At 38.4% G+C, this 16,313-nt stretch overlaps 1 protein-coding gene across 1 annotated transcript; it reads left to right on the top strand.

Annotated features, from left to right (window-relative positions):
- The first annotated feature begins 16 nt into the window (after window positions 1-16).
- LOC117400678 (uncharacterized protein C18orf19 homolog B-like) lies at window positions 17-11,180 on the top strand. Its single transcript, XM_034000947.3, has 5 exons — window positions 17-167; window positions 632-663; window positions 3,762-4,286; window positions 4,628-4,739; window positions 7,938-11,180. Exons 3-5 carry the CDS (start codon window positions 3,793-3,795, stop codon window positions 8,256-8,258), a joined length of 927 nt encoding a protein of 308 aa, XP_033856838.1. The 5' UTR covers window positions 17-167; window positions 632-663; window positions 3,762-3,792; the 3' UTR covers window positions 8,259-11,180.
- The last annotated feature ends 5,133 nt before the right edge of the window (window positions 11,181-16,313 follow it).

Here is a 16,313-nt window from a genome sequence, read left to right as displayed (position 1 = left end):
GCACTACAATACCCAGTTTCTTGTGCGTGTTCATGCAGCACGCTGCTAGTGGCCTGCACGCATTGCCATCTAATGTGCTTCTCTCAAAGGAGGAAGAATGCTAGTATGTCTGTCAATTAACCTTTAACTTAGAAATTCAACACAACATGCTAAACCCAACTCAAAATGTAAGTGGTTTCAGTTGTCCTTTATTTGTGACTTGTTGTAATTGTAACTAAATTTGTTTGAGCTTGTTATGAGCAGCAAGCATGGTTATAGTTTAGCTAAAAATGTTTGGCTGCAACACAAAACTGGGCCCGATCTGTGTTATTAAAAGTTAAACTGAACATGCACTGCCGGTTGTGTTATTCTGATTTGAGCAAAGGCGAACACAGCAATATGCCCCTTTATTTTACTCATGCAGTGGAAACATGTATTTTTTGTTTGAAATTACAGGCAGTCATTTAAATATATATCTAAGGGAAGTGAATTTTAAGTGTTATGTATTGCTTTTATAATAAAAATGGATGTATGTCATTTATGAACGTTATATTATCAATTTACGTAGTTTTTTATTTATTTTTTATTTGACGACGTGTAGCATTTATACGGTGATTATCTACTGCTAATAGTAACTATGTTTTGTTTTCAGCTCCTGTAAACACCGTGTTTATCTTCAATACGGTAAGTTTTCAAGAAAGTTAAAGTTGTATTGTTATGCAGAAATGTGTCAACAGGAACGAACGCCATATATAACCCTGTCGAATAATATCTATCGGGGTTCAGGTTACACTAAATCATTGTGTGACCTTGGGTAAGACAGTTTATCTTTGTCTTAACAATTGGTTAAAAGCAGTGTTAAAACAAAATGTAAATGACAATTGGAGAACAGGGTGCTCAATATATATTGTACCTTGTGCTTTTCAGTTTTTTTTCCCGTAGTCACAAGCTATAGCGCTGGGTATCGGCAGTGTCTTAACAATACAATATGTATCGCGATATGAGGCACACGATAAAATACATATCACCGTACAGTAAATTCAGCATGAAACATACAAATTTCACAATTGTCTCATTGACTTGTGTAAGTGTTTGCAATAACACTGGTAAAGCACTTTTGGTCAGATGAGCTTCATGACCTGTTTTGCTTTTATTTCCTGTTTATTTTTTAAAATACATTTATTTAAAACAAAATTACAAATCTGGGCTCCAGACCCAGTTTTTGCCTTGGGAGCTAATGGCTCCTCGGTCAAATCCAGTTGCTGGTGCCACTTAAGGAGCAAGTTGGTTGCTATCATATTCAACTGCTTAAAATACAACAAGTTGTTAAGACACTAAAGTGATATTAAAACAGTAACTTAATGTATGTACTCACTGATGCCACATTCTGCTGAGTGGTTAATCTATGCAGCTGATGACTGCAATGAACTCTGCATGTTTTATATATTTTTTATTTTTCAAGTGTTGTGTGTGGAATTTGTGACAGCACCTCTAACTGTGTACAGATTCAGCATGGGAAACAGCATGCTGCAATGCAGCTCCCATGCTCAGTATTAGTAAAGTCCTGGGGCCCGTTTCACGAAAGCAATTTGCGACGATTCGCAATCGCAAGCACCTCGCAAATAAAAAATTGTTTCATAAAATAATTAAATAATTACAAAACCAAATTATTTATGTTATGTGGGTGAAAAACACCAGTAACAGAGGCAAGGTCAAGTTGTATTAACACATAGTTTATTAAATACAGTGCTCACTTGCTATATCGCGAGTCTCGGGGGACACACAATATGAGCGTTATAAACGGGGGAGGGGGTGGGAGTGCCGCGGGATACATAACAACACACATCTGACTAAAATAAAAGAACTCCCTCTATAATGCACATATAGTGAAGCAAAAATGTAACTTTCCGTGAATTAACCACTATGCCTCCTCGACATCGTTACAGGGAGGTAATCACGTGAGTCTGAGGGGACTCCCGGCCACACTATTCTTTGCGCTTATCTCACCTTATCTTGCATTTAAACTTTCGGGATGTGGCCTGCTTAATCTCTCAGTGCTCGAGTCCCGACTAACCAATGTAGTCCTTTTCTTTACAGGTTCAAATTATAGTACATGTAGAATCCTAGTTTTACTGGATCATACCGGTGTCATCTTCCAGGGTAACATGGTGTTTAGTGTCCTCTGCTGTCTTAAAACTACTACAAAACTTAATGAGAAAACCTAATAATATTTTCCATCAGTTTTAATTTGTACTGTACCGTGTGCAGAATTGCAGTTGAGAAACGCGATACTGGCCATAAATAATATTAAATAAAGAGGTATTATATACTGGCTATGCATGTTTTCAGATCGCAAAGACCTCTTTGTTTTCTGCATACCCAAAATATCCCCAGATGAATGATTTTTATCCATTTTGTAGGGGGAAAGAGGTCACTTTTACTACCCGACATTTTTGTTTTGCTTGTTTAGTTTCAACACAACTGTTTCCTGTGCTGAACACCACGCAGTTTAAACGGCAAAAAAAAAACGTGTTCAAAACTGACGCATCAATTAGAAGCTGGTAGAGACAGAAACACGTGAACTACTTTTGAATACCATGGTAAACAGTGAACTCGGAAACTATGGTATGAAAAATTGCTGCAGTTTCAAAACCGTGCCAATCTGTACCACAGTATACTGTGACATCCCTAGTGGCGACTCAGGAAAATGAGATTTAAAAATGTTTAAATGCATATTTCTCACAAACTCTGTTGGTTTTGGCCCTTCAATGTTTTCTGAAAGTTCAAAAATTCGATCTGTTTTCTAAGTCGTCCATTTTCTGTTTACAGTTTAAGAATTCTGTTTTTATATCTTTCAGTTCTCTTTCTTTCATGTCGAGTGTGTCCTCTAACTAACTTATTCTCTGTTCTGTTTCCAGAAGTCTGATTTCAACTTTCGTAATGTGTTCGGCCAGTACACTTTTCCGTTACCTTAATTTCTCGCAGTTCAGCCAAGATGCAGTCAAATTTCACGTTGCTATCTGTTTTTCGACTCGCTTGCATCAGAGAATCGGTCCTGGGTCATTTATTTGTGAGGTTTAACGACATAGTAATTGCTGGCTTTTCTAGTTGAGAAATTTTAAAAGAAAAAAGGTTTTGGAAGAATTTTATCCTGAAATGTTGCGAAAATTGACTGGAGCGCTAAACCTTTAATCTTCAGCCGCTGACCGCATCACACCTCCATTTGTCCATTTTCCATACATCATTATGGTTTGTGATCACCAGACATTTATACAGGACTTGAATTGACTGACGAAAACATTGCGCATACGTGCCAACAGTCCTTTGGTCCGGATAGTCCCAATTTCCTAGCAAATGTCCAACGTCACGATGCATTGGAAGAAAGTCCCGATATTTACCCATAGAAAAAAAAAAATCATTTATTCTGCACAGTACAGTTAGTGAAAACATATAATCATGTTATTGTTTGGATCCAAACACTTCCTAATTTGGTATGTACAGGCGTTTCTAGTTGATGTAGAAAAAAGGGCAGAGCAGCCATAATTGCAGTGAATAGACATACATTTTGATGTGCATTGCGACAATTGAGAAGGTCAAGGGCACCCGTGGCAATTGCTATATGGCTGCCATTAATTGAGCCCTGAGCTTGAATGCTATTTAATAATTTCAGAAGTCATTTTGTACCAAATTCTATAATCATATCAACGATTTATGGGTTTTAATAATGAACTTTGCAGTATGATCTCTGTAATTTACCCTTTTTCATATTTTCTTCAAAACAGGTACTGAAGCCAGACTTACTTAGACTTTGAAATGCAGAGGCTTTTAATACAAACTGTGCTCCAGCACAGCAACGCCATACGTTCTGTAGTTTTGTGCTGTGCTTCACACCAGTTTTGTAAAAGCCCAGCTGCTGCTACTGGTTTGTGTGTTACTGCGTGTGCAAGAATTCATACCTCCCTTTCACAAAGGGTGAACACATCCACGTCCTGCACAGTGGCTGAACAAAGGAAGCCCAATCTTCAAGAACAGCCTCTGCCGTCTCAACAACAGAATCCTAAAAGCGCAGAATCACAAGTAAGGCATCCAGCAGGCAGTGACCCAAGGCAGAATGTTTCAGTAGGGACTGCAGCAGCTCAGACAGACACCCATGAGGATATTATAGAGACTGATCCCCTTCAGGATAAATCCATTGGACTTTACCAAAGGTTCAAGCGAATGTTTAAGCAGTATGGAAAAGTGATGATACCAGTGCACCTGGTAACTTCCACCGTGTGGTTTGGCGCCTTTTACTATGCAGCTATGAAGTAAGTGGAATGTTTAATATACCTAGTTTATGTTAAATATTTTTTCAGTTTGCTGAATGCCCAAAAGATTAATTGGTAATGACTATTTCCTAAGCTGTTTGGTGCAGGTATGTGGACAAATTAAAAATAAGAATGTGATTATTTTATAGGAAAATTAATAACAAAACACAGTAGCCTGATACGTACCAGTAGGTTCCCTGGTCCCTAACTTATGCAAACAAAATATTGCCAATTGACAACTTTTTACATGTTTTTAGCATGGTGAGGGTGGGGTAGTAATTTAAAAGTATACACACTGGTAGTTGCTTGTATTCAACATTTTTTTCAATATTGTCTTTTAGGGGTGTGAATGTTGTACCATTTTTGGAGTTCGTTGGACTACCTGAAAGTATAGTAAACATGCTGAAAAAGTCACAAAGTGGGTGTGCACTCACTGCTTATGCAATGTACAAGGTGAGTATTCCATAGCCTTCGATTTGGTGGCACATTCTATATTGTTGCTTAAACCTGTTCAATTTTAGTTATAAAATACTACTTTTGTATTTATTGCTTTGAAAGTGAAGAATGTATATTATTTAAGGTCTGGCCTACTTGCCTATATGTAGGGCCCTACCCATTTCACGGTCGTGAAATTTGACATGGACCGTGAAATACATTCAGCACCGTGATCTCTGCTGTGTTTTTTGTGTACTTTTACCTTGTACTATAGGTCTTCACAGGTCCAAATTAATCAACCTGACCCGACCACAAACCGACAATTATTTACCCGACCCAATGTAAAATTCTTGTTATTAGATCTGGATCCGACCCGGCCCCGAAAAAATAGTGAAACACTTTTCCTTTCCCCAGCTTAGTGTGTATATATATATATATATATATATATATATATATATATATATATATATGCGCACTGACTAGATACAGTATTAAAGCAATTTTTTTCCAGTCAACCTGGAAATCTGGCTGAACTACAATCACTGTGTATATTCCATCATGAACCTACACAGAGGACTGTACAATTAAATATATAATGTTTGTGTAAAAGATAAAAAGATAAATACATTATCTGAAAATCAAGTGATTTGAAGTACAATCTTGTAAATGCGCGAGTTTATTACAAACTTAACACAAGAGCAAATGGAATTGTTCCCGTTTTAATTTAATCAAATCGAAGCAGGCTCCCGCAATCAATACATTTTGCCCCACCATCTTGTTTTCCTTTGTCCACAATAACAACAAATGATTCCCACTCCGCAGACTTGCATTTTTCTGTGAGCTTTTGTTCATGCAATTCGTTTTTCATAAGTTTCTTTCACGTCCTTCATAAACAAATACATTACTCCAACTTTTAAGAATGATCTAAAAGAAGCACATTCGGTATGGGTCGCATGTCTGCTGCTGCGCTCTGCAAGCCATGTCGTGTGCTACTGGGGGAAGCCAATCCACGCAACATGAATTATAAACAATGATTTTTAGTATCAAAGAGAGCAACAGCCATCTCTCTTTAATAGTAATCGACAGTTTGTGTGTTACTGAGTAAACAAAATCTGACCCGACCCGAGTGTTGCGTGACAATTTTGCACCCGAAAACCCATTCGGTACGGGTTGGGTCTTGGGTCCTCTGGTTCGGTTAGACCCGTGAAGACCTCTACCTTAGTTATATGTACTGTTACAGGGTCCTGATGCGATTCATTAGCTTGTTTCTATTTTAAAAAATAAAGCTTGTTGTGAACTGGACAGGGTTTATTGTTTGACGTGACAGCAGCAAATAACTGGGCTCTACTCACTGATTGGTAGACATGGACATCCGGGGCTGGTTTAGTATGACCTACGGATCTCAACTGGTAGTACTGTTAGGCGAGTCAAACTATACCTAGATTGTAAAATGAGGGTCCAAAATAAATAAATAAATTGCTACAATTATTACTGCAGCAGATCGTGTAAAAGAATTTGGATGCCAAATATATACAAAGTAGTACTATGGGCAGAAAAATACATTAAAAAACAACTGCAGGACAAAAGAAAATATATAAATAAATATGCTAGTAATTTCAGAGAATTCACATTTCATATTTTTTAGCCTCTGGATATATTATCCAGCTACAGACCCGTTGTCCTTTGCCCAGGCTTGCGCAAGGCTACCTCGGTGCTGTTTGTCAATTCCAACAAACTCCGTGGATGCAGAGAGAGCTGTGTCTAAATACAGACAGGTATTTACACCGCAGAGACAGGGAAAACACAGTTGCAGGATGCTCCATGCTCACATTCCACCCCTGGCTTAGGTAAAGAGTGTGACCTGTTAATGCTCAGCACTTCAGAATAGTTTTTGAGTTACAGTTGCATACTGTTAGTCCTCTGTTTTCATTTTCTTTCAGCCTTTCTACTTTGTTAGTCACATGCTTTTGTTAACTTCAGGCCTTTAAATGTTTAAGATTTAAATAGCGGAAACAGTGAAATTTAAGATTTTTAAAGTGTTAGGACTGTGAAATTTACAAAAATGGGCTGTGAATTTGGTAGGGCCCTACCTATATGCCAACAAATCATACATTTTTGGCAGGGTCAGGGGTCTGGTGGAATTCTGGAGCATCATTGCTCTTCGTTGGCATATTAGAATTGTCTGTACTGTACATGACTAACCTTTGCACTAACAAAAGTGTAGATCCTAATTAATGCAACCTTGTGTAGATTAGGGGCTCGCTCGACTGTTATATTGCAGTGGAAGTTTCAGTGCCCTGTGAATAATACCTTTTCTCCACTGTTGCCATTTAGTCCCTAGTGTAAACTTTGTAAACAGACCACAGATGGTAGACTACGCTGTCTATCTAAACAGTGGCAGATCAAAATACCAGCACCCTAAAATTAATAAATTTGCTCATTCGAATTACAAATTAAAAAAAATAAGGTCCTGGCTTGAACGTAATACCTGTTGTGAGATACTAATATACTACAGATCCCAAGTACTCTTGCTGCAATGCAAAATAAATGGTTTAAACATTTATTTATTTTTTTATTGCACTTACATGACATAAGCAATTACGTGTTTGTTTTTATTAGCACTATTTTCTTACACTTTTTTTCCATGGTAAAAATGAAGCAGAACATGTCAACTTTGTACTTTAAAATAAACATTTACAATATTAAATGCTTAGTATTGCAAATAAGCCCAAACTAGTGGACGATTAGCTCAAGTTCAAGAGCTCTTAAAATAAAATGACATTCTATTAAAAATACATGAGCAATAGTTATTACTGTTTGCAAAATAATAAATGCAGTACCACACACACACAGACACAGAGTGCTGCTCACCTGAACATTGTGCTTTAAAACAGCAGAAGGGCACACCAATGGAAATCATTATCAAGAATTAAGTGCCTAATTTAGTATTTTTGTAAGTAACAATTCTAAATAATATTGAATATTGATACTCCCAGGTGTTGGACTATGGCTGTTAGAGCATGACTATTTGTCATAGAATCTTGATAATAGAAATTCCTACGAAGTTCTGATTGATGGAAATTCATCTAAATTGAGAGTTTACTGCATTTGAATTGCCTAGTGATATAAAGTCATGGAGATGGCCGTATTTCGGTCACTGTTTAGATCATAGAAATACGTCCTGTATTTAATGCATCCATTCTCTTTTTCACAAAGATTGCCACACCTGCGAGATATACTGTAACCCTGGGAGGAACGTCATACACAGTTAAATACCTACGGAAACATGGCTACTTGCCAACGCCACCCCCTGTCAGGGACTATATTCAGGACAAAATGGAAGAAACAAGAGAACGATTCACAGACAAAATGGAAGAAACAAGAGAAAGATTGTCAGAGAGAATGGAAGAAACTAAAGACCGTTTCTCTGAGAGAATGGAAGAAACTAAGGACAGGATTACTGAAACCAAGGACAAATTATCAGGAAAGTTGCAAGAAACCAAAGACAAAGTGGCTTTCAGAAAGAAAAAGGAATAACTATGTTGACTAATGAAATGCTCTTGATTGTTCATTGTAATTCTGTAGGTCTGGTGAATGTTGAGATGTATTCTGTTATGAACTGGAGATTAAGATGGCCATGCTTTATTTAAAGGGACAATTGTGATAACGAATTGCTCAAACACAATTTTTTTGAATATTCTATCAATTAGTCCAATTAAATATTTGGATAGTTAAATGTGATTAATAATAACATGGATAATTATAGCTGCAGCATGAGTTCTTTGGTAATGGTTAATTAATATAATAGCCTGTCTAACAGAAGAGGTCAGTCATATATCCCCATACTTGGGGATTATCAATTTATACCATTGCATAGGGTTGCAGTTGATACATTTTTAAAGACTTTACTATAGTACGGTTTTGCTATTGTGATAGCACCTTAAAATAAAGCATGACGTGTTCATTTATCAATCAAATGGACTGCAGACGTTTTCAGTCATTTATTTTCAGTCTAGAAACCTGTCTTTTAAAATGCTAAACACTGCTTTACATTTTATTACTTGCCTCTTTTATTAGCTTCATTAACATTGTTACTGGCCACCCTTTTAAAACATGAAGGGGTTCTTCAACAGAAAAGTGGACCAATACTACTGTAAGTGTTGGTAAGAATGTTTTTTTTTAAATCTTTGGTTAGCACTCCTTTGACCAGTGCAGTTATTTCTCCTGGTAATTTAAACATTGCACCCTTTGGTGTCAATATCCAGCCTGTCATAATCTTTTTTGTAATTGATTAAGAAAAAGCACTCTGCAATTTTAATTACCTTGTTTCCCATGCATTTGTTTAGACATGCATTTATACTTTAAATGATAGGGTATATTACTTCATATTATCTTGCAATGTATGTTATCTTACTAACAAAACCACAGCTTGTGTGTTTTATTATCAATCTCATTTGATCAGATACACTTAAATTTAAATTCACTGACTTAAATAGTTGTCTTAGTTTAAACTATGTAATTCCCTATGTGTTACATACAGCATGGAGATGGAGTTGCTTTATGAAGCTCATAAATATTTTTAGGTGGGAAAGATAAAGACCTGGGTAGATTATGCCAGTGTGAAAGGGGTTTACAAAGAAAAATGTGTTCATTCTAATCTAATCTTTGCTTAAAAAACATTTGTGCGTATGAAGGAATATGATTGCGTTTACCCACTTTTCCACTGGAGCACTGCAAACAATCTGCCTCAGTTTGTTGATCTAACTGGAGAAGCAAGTCAGCCAGAGATCCTTTCACAAACAGTTTACAGCAGGTTGTGTGTTTGTGATATTGTCTTTTACATTACCCTATCTTATTTAAAACAAAAACACATACTCTAAAATATACTCCCTACAAGGAAGTACCCAATGCAGTGTATTTTGATTATCAATGTCATTCTCGTGCACTACAGTTTTGAAATGGTAGCCATATTAGTCCAGCGATGATAGACACAGAGGAGATGTGATACCTTTTATTGGACTAACTAAACAATAATTAATCACAAGCTTTCAAGACCTCAAAGTCTCCTCTTTCCTACTTTCACCTGAAGAACAGACCTTTGAGGTCTTGAGAGCTTGTGATTATTGTTTAGTTATTCCAATAAAAGGTATTGCATCTCCTTCTCTTTGTCTATACTGAATATTGTAATCACAGGTGAGGTATATTCCTGTCTAAACTTTTTTATATTTATCGTACATGTTATGATTTACTAGTCCTTTTTATTTTACAGTATGAAAACAGGCTTTTCTTGTTTTTAAACTATTCATGTCTTGTCGAACATTTCTTCACATACAATTGGAATCTATTGCAAACAAATATAAATAACTAGTGCCACAATTAACATCAATACATTTAAATAAATTAGGTATATGCTACATTACATAATAATAAATTGTGGAGTCGATAACTAAATTTGGTAAATATTTTACATAGTATTTAATCACACGTTACTGTCAACTTTAATGGCGCTTTTGAGATGAAATCCCGTACCTTAGGGTTCTGCAAAAGGAATGCTTTATTGTACCCGCTAGACAAAAGAAGTATATTTCTTAGGAGAAAAAAAGTCAAATTGACCAATGTTTGTCCACAGTTTATTGTTAGTGTTTAAGTATCTTACGATGGAGAGTTTAATAGTTCTACTTGATATGTCATTTTTTTAAATCTAACTATCTATTTGCCTGGGTTAAAATGTACAATGATAATCAATCTGGTTATAATGAGGAAATGATCTTGATTAATTTAAGTGGGGTGTACAGTGAGTAAAAAGGTAATCAGAAATGCTCCAGTGGGAAACAAAGCATGTTTTGATTACATGGTATTGACACTTGTGTGCATGATAATCACAGGGCCAGATCTACACACAGGTTTAGCACTAGTGGAGAGAGTGCACCAGAGTTTTTTTTTTTCTCTCTTCTTGGAGACAAAACACTGTCAAAAGTTGTCAACCAATACTAGAAAAATACATATTATAAGGTCTTGTATGTGTGTTTTTCTAATGTTGTGACATTAAGACTTGATTTTCCTTCAAGTGATGCACACTGCACTAAACACAATCTTAAATACTTGCTGGGAATTATTGCAGAAATCGGTAGTATTAATCTAAACTAGGATCATGGTGTTTTTTTTTTTTTTTTAAGACATTGTTCTGGGAACTCTAATTAAACTTCAAATTAATTCAATTAGTACTATAAGCAAAATGTATGTTTAATCATAAACTAAATCTGCATTTATCTGTATTTGATATAAATTTTCTCAAGTTTTAGCTACTGTGTGGTTTATTTTCTGATGTTTAATGTTTGTGCCTTCAGAATAGCGGCCCTTGTTATGTAATCTGTTCACAAATGTATCTGTGAATCTTATATTTTTGCTTAAAGATACCCAAGCACTGTTCCAAATAAATGTCCAGCACAAAAGCTACCATCCTGCCCTGCATATTTCTTTTTTTTTTAGTACACTCTCACACTGGCAGGTTGACACGCTTTGACCCGGGTTGAACGAGACAAAATGCTTGACGGTCGTTCGTGAGCTGACACAATAACAAACAGCCACGTCTGCGTGAAGGTTTCACTTCTGCAAGGAACGTTTTTGTTTATTCTGTTTAGCCATATTTTTGTTTCTTGAGACCCCATGAGCCAGATTGCAGCAGGGATAAAGAAACATTTGCTCTAATCAACATTTGGGCCGACGATTCAATCCGGAGAAGCGTCTGTAACAAGCTGCTTCCGGGGCATTGATACGCGTATTGTGTACTTGCATCTGTCACCCAGGTCAACCATGCTTTATCAAAAGCAGTGAAATCGAGTACCGACCCACATGAGACCGGGTCCTGACCCGGGTAGGTTCCAACCCCGGTATTCACATTCCAGCTTCTTATTCGCATCCTGCAAATGTAACACAAATTGAATAAGTTACTGGGGTATTTAAAGGGTTAAATCAATTTGGACCACTTATTTCAAAGCTGATTCTCACAGAGGTGGAACCCCTCTACATCCCCAATATGTATTTATCCTGTCCCAAAAGGACCGGGAAACAGCAGGAGCTGTAGCCTGGTGACCCCAGGAAGTCTGGATCTCAAAGAGAAAATTCGGGTGCACTGGGGGGACACGGGAGAGGTGGCAGGCTTGTCATCGAAGACTGACTGCCTCGCCTCACCTTCTGTAGACCAGGTCACCTACAAGACTGCAGTGGCCCTCTTAATCAATGGCAGAAGCTCTGCTGACAGGGAGAGCTTAACCACGGGATGTGCTGTCTGATTTTACATCCTCAGACGGAAACGTCAGCTCCTGTTCACCCACCTCCTCAGAGGCGGCGATGAAGAGCGCGTCATCCTGCTGCCACCCTGTGCTGAGACGTTTCTCCAGCGTACGCTTGGAGAAATAAATACAAAACAAGCAGAAACTGTGGTGCACCAGTGCCTCCTTTGCCTGCTCTGGCCCCAGGCAGGAAGAGCCTCTGCCATGCTTGTCCTCAACAGGCAGGTTGGCCTTGCATGTCTCACAGGGATAAAGCCCAGGCATTATGCAAATAGCAAACAATGTACAGTAACAATGTACAATAGCCTCAGTTGCTAAAAGACAGCAATGGGGCTGTTCAAGACCCAACAAGACCTGCTTGGTACCAGACTGGGGAGGTAAACACTGGTCGGTAGCGGGTTGGAACTTGGACGGTGTGGTTGGTTGGTTGGTACGGTATGGAACTGTACAGTATGGGGTCAGAACTTAAACGGTATGGGTTGGGTCGGAACTGGTTCGGTGCTTGTAGCACTGGGTGGGTATGGTATGGTACCGGTGTGTGGCAACCTCGGTCCCAGTTCGGTACGGTATGGTTCAGGGAATGGAGCGGGTTGGTGACCTCGGTACCAGTACGGTACGGGTCTACCAATCCGCATTTACCGTGGGTAGCACTGCACAGAGATGCCTACCTGTGCACACTACTGGCAAAGCCACTCAGACTGTACTCACAGAAGCCTGAGGGAATTCTGCTTGTTAGAATGAACTAATAGCTTATTGGAACCGGGTCAGTTCAGTACTGATTCGGTGACTGTAGCACCGGATCAGTACGGTACCGGTGCGGTTTATTTGCTGCTCTCACTACACGTGTGCCACAGCACGCAATGCAGACAAGCCTGCGCATAGTCTCTGTGAAAACTAAAAAATATAATGAGAAATTAAAATGAACTATAGCAGCCTGAGGGAAGAGCACAGTCAGCCAACTTACGTTGCTTGATCCCTGGGACGGGGCACAAGGCCGCAGCGGGATGTAACAAACAACAGCCTGTAGTGTACAGATATGTGTAATTAGTAAAACTAATACAGCGATTATTTGTAATATCACATATAATTAGTGTAAAACACCATAAATATGCAAATTTCTAACAGAAAAAGTAACAAGTGCTTATCTGAATAGGCTCGCCTGATCTGTGTGTGCCGTACTTTATACCCTTGGGGCGGGCATGACTGCGTCACAGAGGCTCGGCTGAACAGCTTTGATATATTATTATGGTTTCGGGTCTTTATGAGGTAAATACCTAATAGGTAATGGTTACATTTCATACCTGAAAGGGAAACCCATGTTACTTACTCAATTTGCGTTACTGGCCAACTTGCAGTCTGTGCTATGCTTGCCCACTGTTTTTAAATCAATACATATGGGTGACGTAGAGGGGTTCCACCTTTGTAGGAATTAACTTTGAAATAAGTGGACCAAAGCAATTTAACCCCAGAAATACCCCAAGGAGGGGGTTAAATTCCTCCCTGGCAGAAATACATGTGAGGATGTGGCTGAAGCCTTAATTATGTAATTGTTAATTATTGATTAATTGGGCTCCAGCCACATACTATAAAAACCAGGAGAAAATAGGTAGCATTAGTTTTCCTGTCTGTCATAGCACCACCCAGAGAGACACACCGCCGCAGCCACTGCCAGAGTGGCCAACCCCACGACTGTTCCTGACTCCATCACCAGGGGGAGAAGTGGAGCTCCCGCTGCCGCCTTTTTGGCCGGGGCTCCCCTCCCGGCTTCACCTCCTGAGGGTCCGGAGCTGTCGCCTTCCGAGGGACTACTCCTGCCCTGTCTTGCACTGCCTGGGGCTGCAAAGCCTGCACCGCCTGCGGAAGCCAGCTCGCCGTTGCCTAGGGTAGCCTGCTTGCCACCTTATTTTGTTGTTATTGTTATGAATTATTTCTGTTTTTATGTATGTATCTATTTGTTTCTGTTATTCTTATTATTAGTAGTATTATGATTTTGCTATTGTTTGTTTTGGATTGGCAGGGAAGGGGTTAAATTCCTCCCTGCCAGAAATACATGTGAGAATGTGGCTGGAGCCTTAATTAAGTAACTGTTAATTATTGATTAATTGGGCTCCAGCCACATACTATAAAAAAACAGGAGAAATCCTTTGTCTGGACAGACAGACAGACGGACGGACACACGCAAGCAAGCAAAGAAAACTCATTGTGTTTATTTTTTATTTATATTTTGTGGAGACCTTTACTTTGTTCCTTGTTTGTGTACTTCTTCCTGATCTGACGTCACCCCACAAGCCACAAAGTCACAAACATCATAAATTATTTTAGTGTACAGTGGTTTAGTACTTCTAAAAGGACACATTTTGAAGGGGAACATTTTAATATATATTTCATAATTTAATCTGACATTCAACATTTACTAGAATTTAAGTCATAACCATAAAAAATGTCATTTTCAAGTAGAGTACATCAGTAACATTTTGAAATAATAATAAATATATATTATACATATAATATCTACCTATTTGTGAAAAAAACAAAAGGAGTTTCAAATATATTAGTTTGACAAGATGGTGAGTGATGCAGTGTACAAAGTGAATGCCCAAGTGCAAAAAATGTCTGTGTTTATTTACAAACTAAATAATAAATCTGCCCCTTTACCAGCGATGGTATCTGGGTTACACAGAGGGTTCCAGCCCCAAACAGAAAAGACACTCCTTAACCACAATCCTCCATGCTCGATGGGGAAAGTGGTGCGTGTCTGCACTGTGTCCGTGGCTGCAGCTCCAGACTCCTAATCCTCCTCTGTAACAACACAACAAAACAATAACAAACACAGTGCTCCGGCTCTGTGTCACTTCCAGCGTAAGGGGCCGTACTCACGTAGCTGCATCCTCTTTGCACTGCCAAACTCCTCCCTGTGATCAGCACGGGGCCACGGTCTGAGTACGAGGGTTAGCAGGATTTTGTAAATTATAAATGGTCTCCAATATTCAACCAAACACTTCACAGCCTCGGTAAAAGAAAACCAACAATACATCATAACAGACGGGATCACTTTTGTTTTGAAACCTACTTCCTCGCAGGTTGCAAAGTAAGCTCGCTTCAGCTCCTGTGCATGTTTGAATAAAGCACCAGCATGAATGATAAAATCCACTAGATCTTTAAAATGATCTGAAAGAAGGCCAGTCTTTATCACACAGTGAGTCAGTAGGTGACCTTTTGGTTATAAGCCCTGTACTTTAACCACTGAACCACACTGCCTCGTAAAGATATAAAGCTGGCGGATTCTTCTGACATTTTATTATGATTCTCCAGTGACTTGACGGGGCAGTTTGGATTATCGGGGCACTCATATAATCTCCCCGTGGGGTTGTTTAGATTTTTTGTAGCTTCACTGAAACAGAGACTTGCAAACTTTAAACCATTTTCATCGCTTTCGACCAGGAAAGCATTATGAGGTAATTCCCTTGAGGCTTCTCTGCCTCTCCGTCTAAAATATATTTGTATGTGAAACCACATTTAATATAAGAGGCCTGGTGGGGTATTCATATTTAAAACATTAGTTTTGGCAAGAATTAAGTGAGGCAAGGTTGGACAGTAAAATGAGTAAATATGTTTTGTTTAAATAAAGCTGATATAGCATACGTAAATAAATATCGACTTATATATTTTGTTTAAATATAGCTGATCCAGCATAAGTAAATAAATAACAGAAAATGTTTTTGAAGTTCATGCCCCATAGTTATCAAAATTTGGAAATAAAGAACATTTAAGTTGGAAACAAAGTTGTCCATAATGTTTATTATTTTCATGCACTAGCATTCATCTGCTGTGTGCCATATAAGAATGGAAAAATTGTTTTATGTTCAACTGCAAAAGTAATACTGTATGTAACTTTACCCTATTATACGTGTACCTCTGATTAAACAGAATATACAGTATATATTGCTGTTCAAGGTGTACTTCATGCTACAAAGTCTGCTTGGTAGGGCAGCAGTGTGGAGTAGTGGTTCAATGCCCTCTGGGGACACTGCTGCTGTACCATTGAGCAAGGTGCTTTACCTAGATTGCTCCAATAAAAACCCAACTGTATAAATTGTATGCAACAAAAATAATGTGATATCTTGTAACAGTTGTAAGTCGCCCTGGATAAGGGCGTCTGCTAAGAAATAAATAAATGATTTTGAAGCCCTTGGTCCTGATGCAGCTGGTTGGATGGACAAATTGATTGCATTGAGAGCTGATGGAGCCTCTATAAATATGGGAATCCGTGGAGGAGTTATTGCTCTTTTAAAGAGAGGTT

This window comes from Acipenser ruthenus, chromosome 4 (genome assembly GCF_902713425.1).
Source record: "Acipenser ruthenus chromosome 4, fAciRut3.2 maternal haplotype, whole genome shotgun sequence".
NCBI classification, from domain to species: Eukaryota; Metazoa; Chordata; class Actinopteri; order Acipenseriformes; family Acipenseridae; genus Acipenser; species Acipenser ruthenus.
The sequence above is the reverse complement of the archived record's forward strand: the minus strand, read 5'-3'. Positions and strand labels throughout refer to the sequence as shown.

Bases quoted from the DNA above. Each gene is read 5' to 3' on its own strand.
- LOC117400678 (XM_034000947.3), top strand. From the start codon at position 3,793: ATGCAGAGGCTTTTAATACAAACTGTGCTCCAGCACAGCAACGCCATA. The intron at 4,287-4,627 runs GTAAGTGGAATG...ATTGTCTTTTAG, and splicing joins TTTTACTATGCAGCTATGAA to GGGTGTGAATGTTGTACCAT. The intron at 4,740-7,937 runs GTGAGTATTCCA...TTTTTCACAAAG, and splicing joins CTGCTTATGCAATGTACAAG to ATTGCCACACCTGCGAGATA.